At 43.1% G+C, this 24967-nt stretch overlaps 1 protein-coding gene across 1 annotated transcript; it reads left to right on the top strand.

Annotated features, from left to right (window-relative positions):
- Positions 1 to 11129: 11129 nt before the first annotated feature.
- On the top strand, positions 11130 to 16191 carry lim2.1 (lens intrinsic membrane protein 2.1). Its single transcript, XM_085968254.1, has 4 exons — positions 11130 to 11304; positions 13946 to 14095; positions 14206 to 14340; positions 15432 to 16191. The coding sequence occupies exons 1-4, from the start codon at positions 11130 to 11132 to the stop codon at positions 15491 to 15493; spliced, it is 522 nt and encodes a 173-aa protein (XP_085824380.1). The 3' UTR covers positions 15494 to 16191.
- Positions 16192 to 24967: the final 8776 nt, after the last annotated feature.

The raw sequence follows: 24967 nt of genomic DNA, 5'->3' as shown, positions 1-24967 counted from the left end.
CCTACAAATACTGATTTCTTTCAGTTCCACCCTTTCATCAGACCCTATGTTCCCCGGCATCTCTGGGAGGTTATTTGTGTCCTCCTTTGTGAAGACAGAACCAAAATATGTATTTAGTTGGTCTGCCATTTCTTTGTTCCCCATTATAAATTCCCCTGATTCTGACTGCAAGGGACCTACGCTTGACTTCACCAATCTTTTTCTCTTCACATATCTATAAAAGCTTTTACAGTCAGTTTTTATGTTCCCTGAAAGCTTACTCTCATATTCTATTTTCCCTTTCTTAATTAATCCCTTTGTCCTCCTTTGTTGAATCCTAAACTGCTCCCAATCCTCAGGATTATTGCTTTTTCTGGCCAATTTATATGTCCTCTCCTTGGATCTTATGCTATCCCTAATTTCCCTTGTTAGCCACGGTTGAGTCACCTTTTTTGTTTTATTTTTATGCCAAACTGGGATGAACAAATTCTGTAGCTCAGCCATTCGGTCTTTGAATGTTTGCCATTGCCTATCCACCATCAACCCTTTGAGTGCCATTCCCCAATCAGTCCTACCCAACTCGCTCCTCACACCAACTTACCTTGCACCTCCATCCATCCCTCTCTATCTACATTATCACTTCCCCATCTCACTAGCCACCCCTCACACTCATCCTCATCCTAGTGCAATCATACCAACTATCAATACACAAGTGTAGGCACTTGGGTGTTTTATGCAATGTTCATGTAAAGTTTCTGTTAATGTGGTGTCAAATATTGAAACCTTTATTTTCAAAACTTTGCCTTATTGTACAGATCTGTGCTCACCTTTGGTGGTGTCTTAGTGAGTTGTAGTGAATGGTGAGACATAACGGTACCCCCCGCAATGGTGATGAGTGTGAAAGGAATGGCTTGGGCATTGTAGGGATTCTTTATGGTGTTGGTGTGGGCTGGTGTTAACCTGGCGCATCATGTGGCAGCCAGGGTGTACAGCGTCAAGTGAAGTAAATCTGGCCACGATGATGCCATTGCTGGCCTCCCGGGCAGCAATGTTGTCAGGTGCTGATGCCCTGTGTCCTGTGCAGCCACAGTAGAAATAAATAAGTAAAGTTGGGAGTTTATGGGCAGGAATTTAACTCAGGAGTCGGGTTGGAGGCGGGCCTATAACTTTCGGGGTTGCAATCCCGCCTCCATCGAGATGCGGCCAATCCACGCGATTTTAACTTGATTGACCTTGTTGAGCCCAGCGGGCTCAGCAGGCCAATTAAGGGCCACCCAGCAACAGGTGACGTCACAGACTGAAATTTTGACAGATGAAATATCAGTGTTTCACAGCTGTTTGAAGCTGTCAAACACTGACAGTCTTACTTCTAACCTGAGTCCTTCTCCACAGACTCAGTTAGAAATCTCTCCTGCACAGTAAGCTGAAGGCTGTCACTTTTGACATTTTGCAGCCATTCTGCTTTCTGTGCCGGTGAGATGAGGGACTTCCGGAACCTAAAGGAAGAAAGGCTGAAAAGGTAAGGAAAGGTATGTAAAACTTATTTAATCACTTTAGACACACCAAACACACTTACCTTTGCACTCATGCACACATCACTCACCTGAACACCGACATCTCGACCCCTCCAAGTCCTTCAACCCGACGGCCCGCCTCCTCTAACTTGGCGTCGTTTGGAGCCATCGGGAATCCCACACTTAAACATGAAAAATAGGGATTAGGCTAAACACTGCCTGTTAACTACCTGTTAACAGGCAGTTAATTGGCACTAATCCCTTCCCGCCTCGGGTAGGCGGGTCCCAGTGTGGGGTGGGTACCCGCCTCCTTTGAAACTGGCATGGAGGCGGGTTTGGGTGCGGGATGGGGTCGGGACCCCTGATTTTGGGATCTTAACCCTCCCCCCCCCCCCACCCCACGCCTCCAATCCCGACTCCACAGCACAATGAAAATCCTGCCCTATGTGTGAAGAAAGATGGCTATTCCCTTTTGTATACTTTAGAGCATCAGTTGTCTGATAGCTCATAGGAACTGTGATCTTTTACACCAGAGACAGATTATTACACATACACCTTTGGTTTGTTTATATTGGGATCATTACATCAGGCCTCCAAACAGGGGGGTTCAGCTGGCCAGACAGAGATTGTGAAGTAGAATTTATTTTCATAGAATGTGATTGTGAAGTTATTTTCATTATTCACCAATTAGAAAGGAGTAAAACACACTGAATTAGCCAGTGAGGAAGAAGAACATTGACACACTCAATGGCCATGACATAAACAATGGCTACGGCAGATAGCGGAAATGTTATTATAAAGATTATGATTAGCTATTGCAAATCAGTGAACGGCAGCTGCAACTTTTAAACTTAGTTACATGAGTATTGCAGTGGATTTGGAGCATCATGGGTTAAATTGGTCTACATCAGTAGCACGGAATGGACACATAGCTTGTTTTATACCGCGCCCAATTTTCTTTTCCAATAACTTTAGCGGGAAAAAAAAATTGAAAAATAATTACAAAACAACAATTGAACAACAAAACGTCAAGTGAAGTCAGTGAATTGCTCAATCAATACAGCGCACAGTGTAAAGATTAATTACATAATAGGGGAGATTTTCTGTTCTCTAAGGGCCATAGTGCAGGTGAGGACCAGGCACTGAGGTATTAGAAAACCTTGTTCAGATCCATATATAGCTGAATCGGTGCTACTTTAATAGTGAGTCTGATTTTTCAGCAGACCTTTTAGACTGGCGTAAAGTGGTTTCACCTAACGGGATCCTTAGCTTCACTTAAATATTATAATAGAATTAAATGAAGCTAGGCTTCATTTCAAATCAAATCAATCAAATCAAATCAACTTTTATTGTCATTGTTAGTGCACAAGTGCAGTACAACGAAATGTAGTCTTGCGGCTCCCGAGAGTGTACAATTTGGATTATGACACTTAAACATTTCAACATACATTTGTACATATATATTAGCATAAATATGACCATAATAAAGTGCATTGGCAGATGTGCAGGCTTTAGTGTTTATTTGTGGAGTTCAGTAGGATGACAGCCCTGGGAAAGAAGCTGTTCCTAAATCTGGTCGTACGGGTGCGAATGCATCTGTAGCGTCTTCCAGATGGTAGGAGGGCGAACAGACTGTGGCTGGGGTGGGTAGGGTCTTTGATGATGGACCGTGTCCTCCGTAGGCAGCGTTTCTGATATATATGTTCTATGGTCGGTAGCCGGGTGCCGGTAATGCGTTGGGCAGTTTTGACTACCCGCTGCAGGGCTTTCCGGTCATGGGAGCTACAGCTGCCGTACCATACCGTGATACAGTTTGTCAGGATGCTCTCTATAGTGCAGCGGTAGAAGTTAGAGAGGATCGGGGGTGACAGATTACATCCCTTCAGCCTCCTCAAGAAATATAGGCGCTGCTGGGCCTTCTTCACCAGAGAGGAGGTGTTGAGGGACCAGGAGAGGTCTTCCGTGATGTGGACTCCGAGGAACTTAAAGCTGGCCACCCTTTCCACCTCCGCCCCATTGATGTGGATGGGGGTGTGACTTCCGCCTTTGGACTTCCTGAAGTCCACGATTATTTCCTTTGTTTTCTTGGTGTTAAGGGCCAGGTTGCTGTCGGCGCACCACTTCACGAGATGCTGGACCTCCTCCCTGTAGGCTGACTCATCGTTGTTGGTGATCTGGCCTACTACCGTGGTGTCATCTGCAAACTTGATGATGGTGTTGGAACCATTAACAGCCACACAGTCGTGGGTGAAGAGGGAGTAGAGGAGGGGGCTCAGCACACATCCTTGTGGGGCTCCCGTGTTCAGGGTCGGGGGGGGAGGTGTGGTTGCCTAATTTGACAGACTGGGGTCTGTTTGTTAGGAAGTCCAGGGTCCAGTTGCAGAGGGAAGTGTTCAGGCCAAGAGTTTGGAGTTTGGTGGCCAGCTTGTTGGGGACGATAGTGTTGAATGCTGAGCTGTAGTCTATAAACAACATTCTGATGTAGGTCTCCTTACCATCTAGGTGATTCAGTGCCGAGTGTAGAGCAGTAGTGATTGCATCCTCCGTTGATCTGTTTGCCCGATAGGCAAACTGGTGTTGGTCAAGGGAGGCAGGAACACTGGCTTTGATGTGGGCTAAGACCTCTGCCTACTTAGGATGGGCTTGGGTTGCTCTTTTGGATTATAGCAAATGGAAGCTCCAGGAATTATGGAGCTCTTAGATTGAGACTTTTCAGCCTTTCCTTTGTCTTCCAGTTTTGCAGTATATTTTTGGGACTGGCTTCTATTATTATTTTCTTTTGTTTAAAACCATCAGTGAATATTTTTTGTTCTTTCCAACAGTACATAATGTTTATGTGGATCCTAAACTCGTTGAATATTGTTTGCTCATGCACTGGAAAGCCAACTATAATTGAAACCATTTCTAAGACCTCAGCAGAGCAGAGCTGAAAGAAAGGGAGACTGTGAATAAGGAGTTTTTATCATACGACCTGGGAACAGCAAGGCAGCTAAGTGAAGATGACAAGTTAAATTCAAATTAGTGATGGGGTTGGATTTACAGCACTACAAATAAAGTATTTTTAGGTTGAAGTAGAATAAGATTGTGCCAGGTGAGAACATGCCCGGGAGATCAGCGGGCATCAGAACTAAACTGCCCGCATCCATCATTATGTCACCAACCATATCTGCAGACCTTGGCAATGACTGTAGGTTGCACAGGCTCTGGTATTAGTTTTAGATCTGTGCCCTCTGCTGTAAAGAACTCCTACAGCCAACCTGCACCAGAAGTACATTGCTGCCGGTGGCAGTGAAGGTCACCTGCTCAATATTTCTTGCCTCCACCTTCTTCCAGGCTAGCAGAATGATTGTCTGCAGTATCAGCCAATGTGCTGCCCACACATGTATCAAACAGGTCATTAATGCATAGGTCAGCATGACCAATGCTTTCTTCTTCGTTCCCATTGAACGGCAACAGCAGTGTGATATAGCTGACCAATGTCACCACATTGTTACATTGCACAAAGTAGATGGGCCATTGATTGCAGCCATGCGGCCATCACATATGTCAGTAGTCATCAGGCATCGTGTATGTAGCCTATCATACAATAATTTTATGCTTGAAATCCTTTCAAGATGTGATTATGCCAAGAGTGTCAGCTGTAGGTTGCAGTTTAAATATGTGCCCTGCTGGAGTATGGGTATGCTTTTGGACGAGACGTTAAACCGAGGCCCCGTCTGCTCTCTCAGGTGGATGTAAAAGATCCCATGGCTCTATTTTAAAGAAGAGCAGGGGAGTTATCCTCGGTGTCCTGGCCGATATTTATCCCTCAACCAACATCAGTTCAACAGATTATCTGGTCATTATCACATTACTGTTTGTGGGAGCTTGCTGTGTGCAAATTGGCTGCCACATGTCCCAATATTACAACAGTGACTACACTTCAAAATAACTTCCTGTGAAGTGCTTTGGGACATCCTGAGGTTGTGAACGGTGCTATACCAAGGCAAGTTCTTTCTATGCATTATAGGCTGTGAAAGAGCTCTACAGTTGCATGTGGGCTTGGAATGAGCCAGCAGTAAATGTAGAAAAGATTGATACAACTGTTTGTGGCCTTGAACCATCTACCCAGTGTAAAGTACTGTCGGGTAATCTTACCTTGGCAGCTTTCTTATAGTGTACCAGCTTCCTTCCAGGTTGTGCGAATAGTGTAGACAGCATTGGTCCAGGCTGCCAACTCCTGCCAGTCATGCTGCACTGCATTTGTATAAGCATCAACAATTTATCCCCCCCATGCTTGGTGGTCACCTCACTTTAAATGTCATCAACAGCATTTAAGGGCATCTCTCCCCTTAGACAAGCTTCCAGTGCCAGGCTCAATATGGACCAGGCACTCACCATCCATTCATTGGGGATGGGGATGGAAAATCCCATGAGTTCAGCCCTGTGAGAATTATAGACCAGTAAGCCTTACATCGGTTGTGGGCAAAATGCTAGAGTCCATTATTAAGGATAAAATAGCGGAGCACTTGACAAATGGGGAAAGGATCGGACAGAGTCAACATGGATTTACAAAGGGTAAATCGTGTTTGACTAATCTGCTGGAATTTTTTGAGGAAGTAACTGGTAAAATAGATGGGGGAGAGCCAGTGGATGTGGTGTACCTTGACTTCCAGAAAGCCTTCGATAAGGTTCCACACAAAAGATTATCATGCAAAATTAAGGCTCATGGGATTGGGGGCAAAGTATTAACGTGGATAGAGAACTGGCTGGCGGATAGAAAACAGAGAGTTGGAATAAACGGCTCGTTTTCGGAGTGGCAGGCAGTGACCAGCGGGGTGCCGCAAGGATCTGTCCTGGGACCCCAGCTGTTCACAATATATATAAATGATCTGGATCAGGGAATTGGATGCAATATTTCCAAATTCGCTGACGACACTAAACTAGGAGGAGGGGTGGGCTCTGATGAGGATGTCAGGAGGCTACAGTGCGATTTGGACAGGTTGGGGGAATGGGCGGATACGTGGCAGATGCACTATAATGTGGATAAATGCGAGGTTATCCACTTTGGGGGTAAAAACAGGAGGGTAGATTATTATCTAAATGGCAATAGATTGGGAGATGGGGAAGTGCAGAGGGACCTGGGTGTTCTTGTGCACCAGTCACTGAAGGAGAGCATGCAGGTGCAACAGGCGATTAAGAAGGCAAATGGTATGTTGGCCTTCATATCAAGGGGGTTCGAGTATAGGAATAGGGATACCTTACTACAGCTGTACAAGGTGCTGGTGAGACCGCATCTGGAGTATTGTGTACAGTTTTGGTCGCCCCATCTGCGGAAGGATGTTCTTGCCATGGAAAGAGTGCAGCGGCGATTCACCAGGCTGATACCTGGAATGGCGGGAATGACCTACGAGGAGAGATTGAATAGTTTGGGCTTGTACTCACTGGAGTTTAGAAGATTGAGAGGGGATCTCATCGAAACATATAAAATTATGGCAGGCCTGGACAGGCTGAATTCAGAGAGAATGTTTCCAATGGCAGGGGAGCACAGAACCAGGGGCCACAGTCTAAAAATAGCGGGCAAATCATTTAAAACAGAGATGAGGAAGAATTTCTTCACTCAAAGAGTGGTGAGCCTGTGGAATTCCCTGCCACAGAGGGCTGTGAAGGCTAATTCAATAAATATTTTCAAGAGAGAATTGGATATATTTCTGAAGGCTAAGGGGATTAAGGGTTACGGAGAAAAGGCGGGGACGGGGTACTGAACTGGTAAGATCAGCTAAGATCTCAGACGAAGATCAGCCATGATCTCATTGAATGGCGGAGCAGGCTCGAAGGGCCGAATGGCCTACTCCTGTTCCTATCTCTATGTTTCTATGTTTCTAAGTCAGCGAGCATTATGTTCACCATGCTCTGGTCTTATTGCTTTCATGTTGGAAAATATAACCTATCATTTGCTCACTAAATAAACACAATCTGTTGAGTGAAATGGTTTCACATGGCATTACAAAATGGCACCAAGGGCATTATTTCCAAAGCGTACACCCGATTTTATCTGCAATTAGACAATGATCCAGTTTGAATGGAAACTGTCCTCATCATCAGCTTATTTAACGCACATGGCCCAAATTCTCAATGTCTGTGTATGTTCAGCAAATTCCTGCCTTTTCACAAACCCAGCTCTGGCTAATCGCCTGTTTTTATGGCCACTTATTGTAGCCAACACAATAGCTTCATGTGATGCATTTCTTTCTGTCTTTTTTTTTTAGCTCCACTGACAAAACTCTGCTGAGGAGTTACTCTGCAAATCTGCCTGCTCTGGGATTGTGGGATGTGGCTGGGCTGCTGCAGGTTTGTGTCAGAGACTAGAGCAACACAAACAGCAGAACGAAAGGTAGGAGTTTCTCATACATTTTTGAATTAAATTAGTGACAGAGCATATTTTGATTTTTTTTTGGAATAAAACTTTCGTGTCATGTTTTAACTTTCCGATTACATGTTAAAAAGTCAAGCATTTAGAGGCAAAGCAAAAGTTTGATTAAAAAAATACCTTTTTTAATCTGGGTGCATCATATGATTTAAAAGAGAATATAAGGGAGTATTGCTTCTGTCTGCTACACTCAGCACCGCAGTGAAAACTCAAATGTGGCACTGAGGTAAGGTATGTAGAACACATAGTGATACTACTGAAAGAATAGCTATATCTGCAATTTGGAGTATAAGTTCAATGTTAATTGTATGAATCTGATCGCTAACTCCGCATGTGCATTACTGCTAAGTAGATCTTTTTAAATAAAAAAGGTTTCCCTTACTGATTCCAGATTCCGTCTTATTTGGAGTCTGTTCTATTCAGTGGACAATATGAGGAAATGTAATTCTAAGTTTGTAACAACTCCACGAGCAGCTTTATAAAGATTGATCTGTTAATTGTTCGTCTCTACACTAGTGTCTAGCCTTTGCAAACCACATATTCATCAAGTTTCAGCCTTAAATTGCCCTATTATTTAAACATTTTCTGAACAGTATTTTAAAAAAAATATTACAGCATATTTGCTAGCTCCTGTTCTTCACATTATAGCCCTGATAAATTATTTTCCACGTGTTTTTATATTATTACTTAACAAAAGTGCTCTGTACCAAGGAAGGGAAAGGGATGAAAAGGAATGATTCTATTCTAATAAAAGTCTTTTCGATTATAATACTTAAGTTAATCTGTTTGATTCCATAGTTACTATATTATTTTTAAACTGTTAGAATGGCACCATTATGTTCGACATTTGTTTCTCAAATACAATTGTTTTGTCATATGCAAATTGGAACTAGGCTCCTTAAATTGTTATGCCTACCTTTGATTTTTTTTGAGAAATGTGTTTTTTCCCATTATTAAATACCCTAAACACATTAGTGTATTGTTTATAACCTGTCTTCCAGAGGAACAGAATGTTGTTTTAAAACTGTAAAAACATCCACCATACATGATGACAAAACAATCTTTGAGACAATGGGGAGGAGGAGGGAAGGACAGAGGTTGCCTCTGCACGCTGTGTAGCAAAATCGTAAACCTTAGAAACAGATTTACAATTACACATAACACATAGAGGAAATCTTCCTGCAATATTTTATGTAATAGTGTTTTATGAAAAAATTACTTAAAGCACAATTTTAAAGAAAATAGGCATTAAAAAGACATTTATAAATAGAGTTGCAGCCAGCAAGTTAAATCAAGGTGGAAATCATATTGATGGGACTGTCGATATACTGGGAGTATCAGAATGCTTCCTCTATTTGGATCATTTATTTGTCGTTTAGTTTTGAATCTGTTCCACTCTATGAGATATCCTTGAGGATAAATGTTATTTGTATGTTCCATGATATTGATTGCTTTTAAATTTTATGAATGTGCTTTTCTCAAACTTTTATCAGCTGAGCAGTAAAGATACTATGCGTTATTATATCAGAAAAAAAGGCCAATATTCATATTCATGTCCCAAAGAATTACAGATCAGAACTCACCATGAACACAACCATCATCTCCACTATCACTGTCATCAACAATATACACATCACTTTCAACATGACCATCAGCATACCCGCAGCTCCACCATCCAAACCATCATCTCCACCATCATCATCAGCAAACCCACACCTCCACCATCAATACCGTCATCATCATCAGCACACCCGCATCTCCATCTGTTCAACATACTTTATAAGATATCCTTGAGGATATTTCAATACCAGCATCTCCACCATTACTATCGGCATCTCCACATTCACAACCATCGCCACATCCACACCGCCACATAAATGTCACTATCTCCATCATCAGCACACCCACATTTTCACAACACTACCACTATCTCCGCCAGCACTATTTGCACTATCTCCGCCACTACCCCAGCATGACCACCACCGCTATGTCTCCATTACTTCCACCAGTATTTGATATTCTGCAAACATGTTATTGTCCTCTGGCTGTCTGCTCTCCGCAAAGGCAGGACTAATATTCTATGTCGCAGATAAAGACAATATATTAGGTCGCATTAAATGGATTTGTGCCATATATTGTGATGTATGTTTATTTTAACATCACCATAATATAGCATTCCTCCTCCCCCTTCACCCCCTTCCTGGGTGGGAAAAATGTGCATCTGTTAACGTTGGTTCCACAAGATCAGGCATGGTTGTGATACCCTCCATGGTTGAGTAGTCTGCTAATGCTCATTTGCCAGGTTCTCACGTAAAAAGTGATCCATTGGGCAAGTTACCAGAAGGCTCTTGGTGCTCACAAGACCATGCTGAGCATAAAGCACCATCTCCAGGAGAGGAAATAAAAAGATCTCCACGAATGCTGAATAGTTGATTCTCGAGTGGGGGGGTTTCAGGAATTTGGGGCAGAACCTATTCACACTGGGATTCCATCCTGTTTGCAGTGGCCCTTTAAATTCCACTGGGGGGACCGTGAGTGGATTTTCTGCCTGCCTTCCAACCACGTCAAGGAGGCCACCCCAGGAATTACACCCTTTATTCCCTTAAAAGGCCTCAGGAGGACCCTCACCGAGTTCCGCTGAGAAGGAACCCAAACCTTTACAACGGAAAGGTAATCGATATATTGGGGGCAAAAGCTATGAAGAAGAAGATTAGTGTCAATCCATTCCATGGTCTCCACTCTGCCGCTGGAGCATGGGGCTGTTCTCACATTCTGGCCGATGGTTCATGGAGGGTGCTTCTGAAGGACTCTTGTGGACATGCTGCACCCATGCCAGCCACGTGAATTACCCTGTCCCTGCAATTTGGGACAGGGTTTGCGGGCAGCCACTGGCTCCACTCTGCCACACTTGTGCAAGTGGAGTAGGCCTCAGGAATTTCAGGGCCAATATGCACTTTGAAAGTTGCAGAAGGCAATCAGTATACGAAGGGTTAACACTTGATATGTTCTCCGCTCCAACAGTCAGCGAAGGAGGATATTATTCTATGAAATCTGGAGAAACAAAAATTTTCATCACAATAATGCACCGAGCAACAAAAAAATGAATTTGCTTTTTGTACTGTTGTTAACGTTTGTAGAAATTGAATTAACTCAAAGTACCTAAAATGAATAATAATCTGTGCCTTCCTTGTGCATTTCCTTTTATAGATTGCATCTCCAACAACAAGATGTACAGTTTTATGGGAGGAGGCTTGTTCTGTGCCGGTGTGGGCAATATCCTACTAGTTGTTTCCACGGCAACAGATTACTGGATGCAGTACCGCCATTCTGGCAGTTTTATGCACCAGGGACTATGGAGATATTGTGTGCCAGGAAAATGCTATCTACACACTGACAGTGTCGGTAAGGAGATTGAAAGCAGGCATGAATGGAGTTCATAGTATAACGAATGAAGACAACAACCTAGGAATTTAATGAATCCAATTCAGGAACTTTATCAAGGGTTTGAGTATATGTAGAATAATCGTCAAAGATCATTAGGGATTTTGTTTATACATAAAAATGGAGTTGGGGTGCAGGGGTACTTTTCCCCTCTCAAACAAAGACAGGAAATTGTTAAACGGCAATTGTTCCTGCGATTTAAGATGGCACAATTGTAGCTTCCCTGATGGTCTAGTTAGTAAAGGCTGCAAGCCAGGTTTAGCTCCATGGTTGTGGTGAGTGAGCTGATCACAGATGCGGCAGTAATTGGGGTTACTTTTTAAATTGTTTCAAAGACAGCCACTGAATAGGAGGTGTACTGAAATAGAGAGAGAGAGAAAGCACACAAACGTACAGAGAGAAAGAAAGAAGAAAGAAAGAAAGACTTGCATTTATATAACGCCTTTCACGACCACCGGACGTCTCAAAGCACTTTACAGCCAATGAAGTACTTTAGGAGTGTAGTCACTGTTGTAATACAGTAGAACATTATATGAACATAGAAAGAGGATTAGAAAATACCATCTGGTCCTTCTGGTCCATCAAGCCCACTGCATCAGACATGGTGCCACCATATAGAGATTGTACTCAATAGGTATACAGAGAGATGCAAAACATACAGAAAAACTAGTTGTGGAGACAAGCAGAAAGATCCAGGGAAAAAAGAGAAAGTGTAAGAGGCGCACAGGGAGGGGGGAGGCAAATAGGGTGCAAGATAAGGAAGAGAGAGGGAAGCAGAACAATTTCAAGAGAGGAAGACAAGACATGGAGAGACAATTAAAAAATCATTTTTCTCTCACGAGCAACACCACAAGAGATCAATTGGTGTGATAAATATTTATATCTGTAAATGCATAATGTCCTTTTGCCTGGTATCCCAATGTACAAACCTCCATTTTAGAGACACAGACATTGGCAACAAAAGCAAAGCCAGTTGTTTGTTCTGGTAGCACATGAAACAAACAAAATATCTGCACAGCACAGAAACTAAATCAAATCATGGTGGGAATATATCGGGTAATATTTTGGGTGCAACTCTTCATCAGAAATGGGTTCCACCCAGAACAATATCCTTTCTTTCCTGTTCAGATACTAACCAACCATTTCCAGCATTTCTTGATTTACAGCACTTGTGGCCTTTCTTTTCATTCTCAATATATCTGTGCAGGCCTGACCATTTACATTCTCAGCCTGCCCTTTGAATTTCGAACATTGAACAGTTCTTTGAATAAGAAGGTTGAAATACTGAGAACTGTCTCACTATTCAGTATTGTATTAACATGTGATAGCCATAGAGCCATAACGGCACAGAAGGACGCCATTCGGCCCATCGAGTCCATGCCGGCTCTCCGTAGAGCAGTCCAGTCAGTCCCATTCCCCCGCTCTATCCCCAAAGCCCTGCAAGTTTATTTCCCTCAAGTGCCTATCCAGTCTCCCCTTGAAAACATTGAGTGTCTCCGCTACCACCACTTCTGTCGGCAGCGAGTTCCAGGTCCTCACCACTCACTGCGTAAAAAAGTTTTTCCTCACAACCCAATCTCTTGCCCAAAACCTTAAATCTGTGTCCCCTAGTCCTTGTACCATCAACTAGTGGGAACAAGCTTTCCCCGTCTAGCCTTACAAACCCGTCATAATCTTGTACACCTCTATCAAATCACCCCTCAACCTCCTTTGCTCTAATGGAAACAAATCCAGCTTCTCCAACCTGTCCTTGTAGATAAGATCCCCATCCCTGGAACTATTCTGGTAAATCTCCTCTGCACCGTCTCAAGTGACATGTGTCTTTATTTCAACAGAATGGAGTAATTCTGCTGTAAGTTGTAACAGCTTTAATGGCCAAAGAACAAAAGAACAATTCAGGTTAATAGTCGCTGCTCGACTAGTGAATATTCCTCTAGCAGATAACAATCAATTTACCTCATTTTATAATTTATCTTATTTTATATATTTAACTGAATATTTCCATTCATGAATCAGAGTATATTAATATTTAACCACATTAATGGTATTCCTGATAATTAAATCACTTTTGTTGTAACATCTCACCATTTTATGTTTACAGCCTAGATTAGACAATCACTGCCTGACCTGCTGAGTATTTCCAGCATTTTCTGTTTTTATTTCAGTTTTCCAGCATCTGCAGTGTTTTGCTTTTGTAACCAATCACCTTCTCTGGAATGGTGCTTGGTGCAATCAGGGACTTTGAACTTTCCATCAAAATAAATGCAGCAAATTGAAGTGCTGGTGTTATCAGGGATGTGTTGCTTGCACTATTTATCCCGTGAGAGACACACAATAGTATCAATTATGGTAACTTTTCTAATCTGGACTGCAATGGTCATCAGCTCACATGAGGGGAGAAAAGACAACCCGATTTATTTGAAACTATTCAGTCGATTTATAAACAGCCTGTCTACATGGCTTACAGTGACAATAAAATACTTTATTTCTCATTTTTCCTATATTGTCTTTTGCCACTAGTGATAGCAGAATTTAAATTGACTTTGTTCTGATGTATAATAAGCAACTAACACTGACCTTTGTTTCTCCTAACTTGTTCCAGCATACTGGGATGCCACACGAGCATTCATGATCCTATCCCTACTGGCATGCTTCATTGGCATGATTATTGGCATCATGGCATTTATGCATTACTCCTCCTTCAACAGATTTGATAAAACGTTCGCTGCAGGCACCTTGTACTTTATTTCATGTAAGTAATGCAAATGCTTTCAAACATCACACGGGCCATGACGCCTTTCACTTTTTCCAATATGTCTTAACTTTTATTCTTACTATACTTATATTCTTTTTGTTTTGCAGGTTTGTTTGTGTTGCTAGCCATGGCTATTTATACAGCTGTCACAGTAAACTATTATGGTAAGCGGTATGGCAATTGGCGCTTCTCCTGGTCCTACATCATTGGATGGGTGGCCGTAGTGCTCACCTTCTTTGCAGGTAAGACATTATCTTATATAAGAGACGAATTCCTTTATGGTCTATACAGTCTCTCTCTCTGCCTCGGGGCAATTGGCATTACAATGGATTATCAAAAGCCAATTTCCCCACTCTCCTGAAAGTGCTGGGTCATAGTTCCACATTACACCTGCATTCCAGCACTACTTTTTTCATGCGTGAGCTGCAATGGTGAGCGTTGGCAAATTATTTTACCAGGGAGAGGCTATCACAGCCGAGCCTAATCTTCTCACCAAAATTTCTATGCAGACAAACAGACACACACACACACACATCACTGGAGAGCAATCAGGAGCAGGAGCCCTGGCCAACTTTTCTCTCCCAAGCCCAGCAGCGTTGAGATCAATCATGCCAACCCAGTTGAGATCAGTTAACCCGACAAAGACCAGCAATTGAAGCTGGAGCCTTCCTGGTGTGTATGGCTCACAATGTACTGGACACACAATGGAGCCATCAGGCACGCTTCAACAGTGAAATAAGATCGTTCCATCCTCAATGATGCAATCAGTCAGTGCAAAGGATGGCCATATATGGGAACTGCAATGGATGGCCATATATGAGAACTGCAAAGAATAGTCATATGTGAAGGCTGTGTTAATTTCACACAATTAGACAGAGACCTGGCAAGAACACAAAAACGAGCAGAATGATCTTACAGTTGGCTTATGATCTATAACGTCCTTCCTTTCGGTCATCAGAGGTTCCTTTTGAAGGGGTACCTTGTTTCCTTTACACACTGTGTGACTCTCTCCAGTGCCTGCTTTTATCACGAATCTTCTATGCACATTATAAGTCAAGACCCTTCTCTGAAGGGCATTAATGAACCCTCTTTTTTTTTACAACCACTGCAGCAGCTTTCATAATCATTTTCTGATCACTTTCAGATTCACTGAATTCAGTTTCACAACTTGCTATGGTGAACCCATGACCTCTGTGCTGCTGGTCTGGCAATCATAACCACTGCACCCAATTGTACATGTTTTTGGCTCATTATTGTGTCATTTTGAAATTGATCTCTCTGCTGTGCTGATTTGATGACACAACACAAGTATATTATTTCATTTCTTTCCCAGGTATCTTCTACATGTGTGCCTATCGTATGCATGAGAGTCCACAAAGCTCAAATTCTCGCTAATACCCAAGACTACATCTAAAGAAATGGAATTATATAATGGACCATCACTATGCAAGGAGTCCCATATTATGAAGTGGTATTTTTTCATTCGCCTTAGAAAGTTAGTTAGTGAAATTGAAACAAATTGTAGCTATGGTTTCAGAACTTGGTTGCAGATTTTCTAATTACAGCATCTGAGAAATAAAGTTTTAAAAAGGCACAAAAATGCTCTCAAGTACTTTCAAGAATGTTGTGTGAATTTCTCCACACAGTAATAAAATAATGGAGAACAAGTAATCCAGCGTTATGTACAAGAAAAGAATCTATTTACTAGCTTATTTTAACGTATTGGAAATGGCAAAAACTGAAACTAAATTGAATTCATTGCACTCACTTCATTTTACTTAATAAAGGTTCCTTGAACATCTAGTAACATTAAGCAAACCTAAACTTCTGCTGCAGTGCCATTAAATAATCTTTGTGAAGGGTTTCTTTTATATAATCATTCTAAGGATGCGGGCACGCTGGCAAGGTCGGCATTTATTGCCCATTTCTAGTTGCCCTGCAAAGGTGGTGTCGTGGTTTGACACAACTGAATGGCTCGCTCGGCCACGTCAGAAGGCAGTCAAAAGTCAACCGCATCGGTGCCGAGCTGGAGTCACATATAGGCCAAACTGGGTAAGGACGGCAGGTTGACTTCGCTAAAGGACATTAGTGAACCAGTTGGCTTTTAGTGACAATTCAACAGCTTCATGGTCACTTTAACTGATACCAGTTTTTTTTCTTAGTTCCAGAGTTTTTTTTTTAAACTGAATTCAAATTCTCAATTGCCATGGTGGGATGTGTACTCACTGCCTCTGGTTTATTAGTCCAGGCCTCTGATTTACAATGTGCCGATCAGACCATTGCCTCCTGTCCTGCACATGAGCTACTTTTCCCTTACAGGTAACAGAATAATAGAGATGACTACATTTTATGTCTTAAAATGCAGGATTTAGTTACAAATGATATCTGAATTTAGTTCATGTCACTTTAATTCAGAAAAACTAGTCCAGTATCCAAAATTATTTTCCGTAATGTCAAATTTGAAAGGACCAAGCTCCTTCCCTTTTGTTACCATTGTACAGAATTTCTGCAAACCCCAAACTACTTTCCACTGTAAGGAATTCCATCCATCCACATTTAATTGAATTTCAATGAGCCCAACTGCTTCCAGTCCATTCCCATTATATAGATATCCATGGGGACCAAAGCTCCTGCTATTCACTCCTACTGTATAGCATTGCAGTGGACTAAACCATTCTCATTCACTCTCGTGAATAGAATTCCTGATTCATTTAAATACAGAATCCTGATCTAAGCATAAAATGTTCCCTGATTATCGAAATGTTAATGCTCAGCAGATTAAACCCATTGCCTCACTGTTTTCTATATGTGTTTGTGTTAAGCAGTTTCTGTTACCTTTGTTTTGGTTGAATGGCTAAACAAATGGCTGAGCTATGATTAAAAAAAAATCTGCAATTAGACTGTTTCCTAGATTTGCTTTAGTTGTATTGGCTGCCTGCGGACAATGCTGTCAGAAATGCTCCCAATATTGGTGCAGTATAACTGAGGCACGAGACTGTAAGAACACTGGGATCGATACCCCGACAAGAATATTCATCAGGGGGACCAGAATAGCTTACCACAGACATAACCCAGAGCAATGCAGAGGAAAACACAGCCAGCCTGCTACCTGAGGAGAAACGTTATATACTTTTGTGCAAACTTAACACTAGAAGCATATCAGAGCTTCAATATAGTCCGCGAAGTAATTTTTCAAAGCATCTTGGACATTGAACATTCTCCTGTTATTAACTGAAGCCCAGTTAATGCTAACATATTGGCCCGGATTTTACGGTGGAAATCGTGGCAAGACTGTCAGCATTCGCTGTCATTATCCCTCTGAAGTTAGATATATTTCTTAAGGCTAAGGGGATCAAGGGATATGGGGAGAAAGCAGGGACCGGGTACTGAATTTGGATGATCAGCCATGATCGCATTGAATGGCGGAGCAGGCTCGAGGGGCCAAATGGCCTACTCCTGCTCCTATCTTCTATGTTTCTATGAAACTGACCCCAAATTCAGGATTTAGCGCATGTGCAGATAAATGCGGTAATCCTGAGGTTGCGGTCAGTCATTCCCTGCTCCGCCACAAATTGCGCTGTGGAACTCCCCGGAGCCCACAATCAATTCAAATCACTTGAAGGATTGAAAACTTCCCCTTTTACGATGGAATATCACTGCTAAAAAAAACTGAAATGTTAAGCCTTGTTGAGAGAGGTGTAACTGGGTTTTTAACGATGTACAAACTGCTGAACACCCGTTCTGGCCCTGAAACACTAATTTTATATTTGTGGAGTGTCAAATTTTTCCATTAATATGATTAAGAATTACAAGTTTTTAATATTTTTTTAAAATTTGTTTATGATATTTCAGCTTCTACCTTAAAACTATGTGCATGTGTCCCAATCTTTATTTTGCTTTCTGTAAAATCTATTAAAAGTAAATTATAATCTGTGCATTTTACTTCCTGGTTTGTTGTGTGTGAGAATTTGTCAATGTGATTGGCTGCTTAGCCTGCTTGATGACATCACTGCTACGGGACGCTGGCGATTCGCTTGATTTGGCGCCAGATTCAAGCTAAGGTTGGGAGAACTGAAATCGACACCACAGAGATTGCTTGATCTTTCTGGGCAGCTTTCTTCGAGGCCGGCGGCGAGCGCTGACACTTCGCCGCTGACCGCAAATTCCAGGCCAATGTAATACTTACAATTACATTTGTTATTGAGCTTACAATGATTTAGATTCTGTCAATTTTTAAAGTATCAGTTACCTTCAGTGTAATCGCTGATACCGAAACTTATGATGATGTCAACTGTAGTGTGATAGGTGCAGTTACATCAAGTAGCTGTTAATAACATATCTCTATGTCCAGCTCAATTCTTGATACCGCTGCCGGATTAGAGTTATTCTGAACTTCAGTCAGTGTTGTATGGTAGTACTGCTGACAGAACAGAGCTTCATCAAAATTAATCAGATTAGTTTATGTAAGACAATTGAAAGGGGATCTAAGAAGGCCTTATACACAAATATAAATCCCAATCCATTTTTCCATAAATTGGTGAAAGGTGGGCTCACCTGAGATGCTTAAGCTAACATGGGTCACATATTAGGATTGTCAACTTGCTTTTCCTTCACAGTGAGTGGTCATCATCTGGGATTTGCTTTGAACATACATTTGTTCCACAAACGAATTTGCCATTAGTGGTAGAGAAATCAGAAATGATAATAAAAGATTAAGAACAAAAAAGAATAGTACAGTCTCTGTTCATTTCTAACAAATATCTAAATAGTGAAATAATTATATAAAAGTCTGTGCAAAAATCATTACAGAAAATATATTTAAGTCTCATTCTAGCATAAGATGTCTTGGTTATCTCATGTTTGCCTTGTACTTAAATACAAAATGACTGCAAAAAGTGGGGAGTAGCGCCCTCTAGCATGATCATTGTGCTATTACAATACTAGATGACTTGGCGAGGCCCTCCTCACAGACCATCTGGTTATTTGTTCTGTTTTTATTATTAGGCCATATAGCATAAGAGACAGCTATAATAAGGTCAGGGGACCTAATAACTTGACCCTGATGTTATCAGAATGCTAAGAAAAACTAGGAGACAGTTTTACTGTAGGCAGGAAAGTTGTCATATATGTATAGCATATACTAAATTTCTATGTAATCTATTGAAAAATGACTCAAAGAAAGCATTGGAGCAGTGGTGTCACCAAGGGCATGATAGAGATTTTTCATAAATCTATCTTTCTCTCTTTAAATAATATGAATGCCATAAAAATAAATTTAACTTTTAAGAACTTCAGTAGTCAACTGGTTAATAAAAAGTCTGCTGGTCTAACTATACTGTCATGTATTTGGTTTAACTGACCTGGAGGACTATCTATAAACCTACTAGATTATGGCAAATGCTTGACAATAATTCCTTCAAAGCTACTACACAGGTAACTATACACTGTGGACTCAAATTATAACAATGCTGACATTGTGGCCTCATCGACACATCCCAAACCCGCGACCACTACCGACTAGAAGGACAAGGGCAGCAGCCGCATGGGAACACCACCCCCTGCAAGTGCCCCTCCAAGTCACACACCATCCTGACTTGGAAATACATCATCGTCCCTTCATCATCGCTGGGTCAAAATCCTGGCACTCCCTCTCTAGCAGCACTGTGGGAGTACCTTCACCACACAAACTGCAGCGGTTCAAGACGGCGGATCACCACCACCCTCTCAAGGGCAATTAGGGATGGGCAATACATGCTGGCCTTGCCATATCCCATGAATGAATAAAAAAAATGACACCCAACGGATTGTGGAGTATGCTTTCAGCTTCAGGTGTTATCCTTAAATTGATGAATGCAACCCCACTGCAACATTATTGTTCTCATCAGTTCATGGCAGCACAGCTAAATATGGCATTGTGGTGCCCTCAATAGCCAGTGAGTTTATTCAGCGAGTAACTGAGACATATGGATCAGGAGGCTGGCAGGTGCCTGTGGAAACAGGTACCAGAAAGCAATCAACTTCTTCAAGAAATGAACAGCGGTGAGAGGAGCAATATAAAACAGGTCTTCTAAAAATCTTTTTTACTCTAGTAGGTATAGTTAGAGAGTCAAACGTGTCCGGGCGCATAGTTTGATGTTAGGCAAGATGAGTTGGAATACCTGGGGGATGAGTTGAATGGGTCAAGTGACCCTAATCTTACACTTTTTCTTATTTTCTTAACTTACACATGTCCTACGGTCCCACCTGTATTCCTAATGGCCATGGATCAGAGCACAAAACTGTAAATAATTTAGCACCAAGGGCCACAAGGAGGGCTGCTGTGGGAAATAGATATGGAAATGTCATACTGGTGAAGTAGGGGGTCTCTTCCTAGGTTAAAGTGTATTGTTGGATCAGGGCAATAATGCTGATGCATCAAACAATGGCTAACTGCTTGGCTATCAGTTTGGCTCAGTGATAGCACTCTTTGAGTCAGAAGGTCGAGGGTTCAAGCCCCATTCCAGGGCTTGAACATGTAATTTAGACTGACAGTTCAGTGCCATCTTCAGGTGAGATGTTAAACTGTGGCTGTGTCTGGCTGCTCAGTGATGAGAAAATCCCATGGTACAATGTTAGTCCTCTCAGTGTCCTGGCTAACGTTCATTCCTCAATGTTACCCACTGAAACAGATTAGTTGGCTATTTATCTCATTTGCTGCTTGTGGAACCTTGCCATGGCTAGTTGGCTGTGCATTAGTATCGCTTGAGGATGTGAAAGGTGCTACATTAAAGCAAGTTCTTTCTTAATCCAACATTTGAAGCTCTGCGTAGCTCAGTCAGAGTTCCAGGTGAAGACATGGACTGGGAGAGAACTCCATAGGCAGGAGAGACACTGAATGGACCTGAACTGCTGGGTATATGTCACAGGATTATTGGATTGATGCAAATCGTTGAGGTATAACTGTAGGACTTATTTAGTTCCTGGCATAAATATGGATGCTAGGCTTAAACTCTGGCAATGGAAAAGGCAATCTGCCTGACTTTGGACCGCACTGAGCCCCGGAACAAGTGCAGGGCTCCGTCTGCCAAACAGAGCAACAACATTCCATCAGTTGGTAGGATTATGCTTTGTATTTACAATGGACTGTGTTTTTAACTCAATTCTGTTAAATACTAGTTAAATCAAACAAAATTGAAAAGAGGTTTCAGGAGCCTTGTCCTCTCAACAGTGTTTGGTAAAAGCTGTTGAACCTGACTTAGCAAAAAAAAGGGATGGAATGATATAGTGGGCAGTACACTGGCTTTTCACTTTTGATACCTGAGCTTGAATCCAGCTCAGACTAATGGGATGGAATTCTGATAATGCCTGAGACCCAGTGGTGTAACTGGGCTCAGTATATTGGGATGCCGAAGATGGATTATTGGTGATGCTCTCATGCTTGATTTTCAGCACTGCCTTAATGTTATTCTAATGGCAAGTGTGACACTGAAAATCAAGTGTGGATGTACCATTCTCTTACTTATTTTACCAATTTTCACAGCCAATTAAGTACTTTCAAAATGTAGCTGTTGTAATGCAGGCAAACATGGTAGCCAATTTGTGCAAAGTAAGATCCCACAAACAGCGGTGTGATAAATGACCGAATACTCTGTTTTTGGAGGTTTTAGTTGAGGGATAAATATTGCCTAGGTTGCCTAGGACATTGGGAGAGTTCTTCTCCTCTTCTTCCTACAGTTCCATGGGATCTGTTATATCCATCTGAGAGGGCAGTTGGTTCAACATCTCATCTGAAAGACAGCACCTCAAACAGTGCAGCATTCCATCAGTGCTACACTAAAGGGCTGACCTGGATTATGTGCTTGGCTACAATTGACTTTAGGTTAAATATTTAGAGAGCAGAGATTCTCCCCTCCTCACATTATAAACAGTTACCTCTCTACATGCATCCAGGGATTCACAAAGCTCTGTCCTAACCAGGAGACAGGAGCCGAGCACTGGTAAATAAGGTTCTACCTGGCTGGAACCTGAACTGGAACAATTGGCCTCAGACAGCTAGCTGCTCCATAACTGCACCCTAAAGCAATGTGGGCCTGACTAGGAATTGAAGCTGAAACTGGCTCAGTTATACGCTGGACATAACAACTGACCCATCTGGGGAACCAAAAGTCCTCCTGTAACTGAACTACAGGAGGACTACAGTAATTTGCACTGACCAAATTTTAAGCACTCAATCTCGTTAAGACATTGGGGGGAAAATTTGTCCCCTTAGTGCCTATCGTTAGCGCCAGCACATGGCACTAATGGGGCGCTAGACTAGTATCGTTGGGGCGAGGTGAATCCTGCCCACCTGTAGCGCTGCCAGTAAGAGATATCGTCGGGAATATGAATGTCAGGTGCATCATGACATCACTGAGTGTGCAATGCTCACTGACCACCCGATCTGCTAAATTGATTCTTGCCACTTACCTTAGCACCAACAGGGAGAGCTGGCATGAAGCACCAGGAAGCCGGCTCCAGGGACATTATTTAAAGGGATCATCAGTAATCACTCGCAGCTGTCAGGTTCGTGCAGTTTCAGTGGTTTCTTATCAGTTTCACATACTGCAACAGTTTCATTCAGTAATTTCATGGTTCTTTTGTATCAGGAGTCTTGTGACAACTAAAGGTACCTACATTTGTTCCTCAAAGAATCAAACAGCTACACCTGGTAACATTAATGGGGGCTGTACTGGCAGTCGACCTCGCCCTCCAGGATCTACAGCAGAGGCCATGTAGGCAATGAGAAAGACAGGAACGTGTGCACAGAGAGATGAGGAGGGACATCAGGGCTCTCACCAGGAGGCCTTACCCTCCGAGGGTATTCCAAGAGCACTTCTCCTATCTTCAATTAAACAAGGAGCAGTGTATTAGATGGCTCCGCCTCACCAATGAGGTGGTCACAGAACTCTGGCACCTCCTTCAAACAGACTTCCAGCCTCACACCAGGCTGATTTAAAGCCCAGATCCTCTTTGCTGACCACATCCCCATCATTCCATTCCTCTTGCAGGCTGTATCACACTACAAAGCTGAAATGACAGACACCACAAAAAAATGATAAGCAAATTAATACATTTATCAAAAATCAGTGAATACATTTTTACACCATAAATATTAACTATTCACCCTTGTGCAATCCCTTAGTGCCTGTTGTTACTGTGCCTTTGCCTACTCTGGTGCTCCTATGAGGTTTTGGCCCAGTGGCTACAGTAGGGCTGGTGGAAGGCTGCTGAGTGTCCGCGCGGGAGACTTCAGATGGCCTTGCAGGTCACCCTCAACCAGCTCTTGACCTGGAAGGCCCGGCTGTAGACTGCACCACCTCAGCAAGGGTGGCAGCAGTCTGGGCTGGCTAGATGACAGGCAGCGACAAGGGCAATGGCAGAGTGGCAGTGGTGGGAGCAGGAATGCTGTCATCGTGTGAGAGGACAGCAGGTTCCTGATCCACTGACCCACTGCCACTCCCCCAGGGCAACACCTCAGCATACCTAGCAATCTGTTGGAGCACAGATTGCTGGCTTGCTGTGACATCGTGAAAGCCCCGGTCGACGGTGGTAGACCCAGCCACGATGGCAGCAGTCAGAGCTTGCGTGGCATCAAACTGAGACTGCATGAGAGCACACCGACATTGCATCGCTTCTGCCTGCACTGCAATGGAAGCTGCCAGATTGCCCATCACACACAGCATCAGGTCTGGGTCGCTAAAGTCTCTCAGGAAGTCCACCATCCTTTGCAGACTGGAAATGATGGGTTCCATGATGTGTGCAGAGCTTTGTGCAATGTTGGAGGCGCACTCCTCCACGCTCCTTACCATTGCCGACAGGCTCTCATGCACCCTTGCCATTGCACCTATCATCTCCGTGTGCATGCCCATCACCCTTCTTCTAAAGGCCTCCCTATCGAGGTCCTCATCTGAGTCCTGTACAGCAGAACTCGTGCGTGAACTCGCCCTACGGGGAGCTGGCCCCCGAGGTACCCTTTCCCCCTGGCCTTGCTGCAGCCCATTTGTCCCCGGTGCCTCACTCTGTGCAGATCCCACTACTATACTAGCCTCTAAAGAACGTGTAGTGCCAGTATCTGAGCTGGTGTCTGTGGGTGAGAGATGCAGTGATGCGGTGTGTTCTTCCTCCTCCTCTTCTTCCGCCTCACTCTCTACCATGCCCTCTGGGACAGGCTGTCCAGGTGCTTGCTGATTATCTGAAAGCATAAAGGTACAAGAGTCGGGTTAAGGTGAGGGGAGGGGGGCAGGCAGGGAGAAATGCATGCATACAGCATGATTAGCTGGAAAGTGCAAAACACTTGTGGGGTGAGGGGGAAGTGGGATGTGAAAAGAAGGAGTCGGGATGAACATACCATTGTTGTCCCCAAGGGGGTCAACGTTGCCGGTGGCCACGACACCCACCACCTGGCGCCCAATGATTTGCAGCACTCGATTCTCCAGCGCACACAGTTGTTCAGTGTCAACTTGTCCCCCACCTGTGCACTCCTGCTCCCTCCTGTTGTGCGGCACCTCGGCCTGCAAGAGAAAGGAAAGTGTGTGAGTGAATGTGGAGCAATGTGTTTAGGTGAGGTGCCTGCCATAGTTGAATAGCTGTCATTGTGTGCAAGGTGTGAAATGTGGGTGTGAATGTTGGTAGGTAGAGATTGTTGGTGGGGTGTGGTGCAATAGGCAGGGTGTGAAGATTGTGGTTCAGATGGTGGTATGTATCATTTGTAGAAGCATTCACTCACCCTGCCCACCCGAGTAAGGTGGTTGAATTTCTTCCTGCACTGTGTGTGGGTCCTGGGGACCACAGTGCTGCCCGAGACATGCTGTGCTACCTCCCTCCACATGGTGCAGAAGACTTGTGGCGAGG

The sequence above is a fragment of the Somniosus microcephalus genome, chromosome 26 (genome assembly GCF_052327205.1).
Source record: "Somniosus microcephalus isolate GS21.2 chromosome 26, FLI_Smic_1.0, whole genome shotgun sequence".
Taxonomy (NCBI): Eukaryota; Metazoa; Chordata; class Chondrichthyes; order Squaliformes; family Somniosidae; genus Somniosus; species Somniosus microcephalus.
This window is presented reverse-complemented; position numbering and strand designations above follow the sequence as displayed.

What these genes read in the sequence shown, in the direction of transcription:
- lim2.1 (XM_085968254.1), top strand. Translation starts at nt 11,130, where the DNA reads ATGTACAGTTTTATGGGAGGAGGCTTGTTCTGTGCCGGTGTGGGCAAT. An exon ending in TCTACACACTGACAGTGTCG is followed by an intron (nt 11,305 to 13,945) that starts GTAAGGAGATTG and finishes AACTTGTTCCAG; the next exon opens with CATACTGGGATGCCACACGA. An exon ending in AGTGCTCACCTTCTTTGCAG is followed by an intron (nt 14,341 to 15,431) that starts GTAAGACATTAT and finishes TTTCTTTCCCAG; the next exon opens with GTATCTTCTACATGTGTGCC.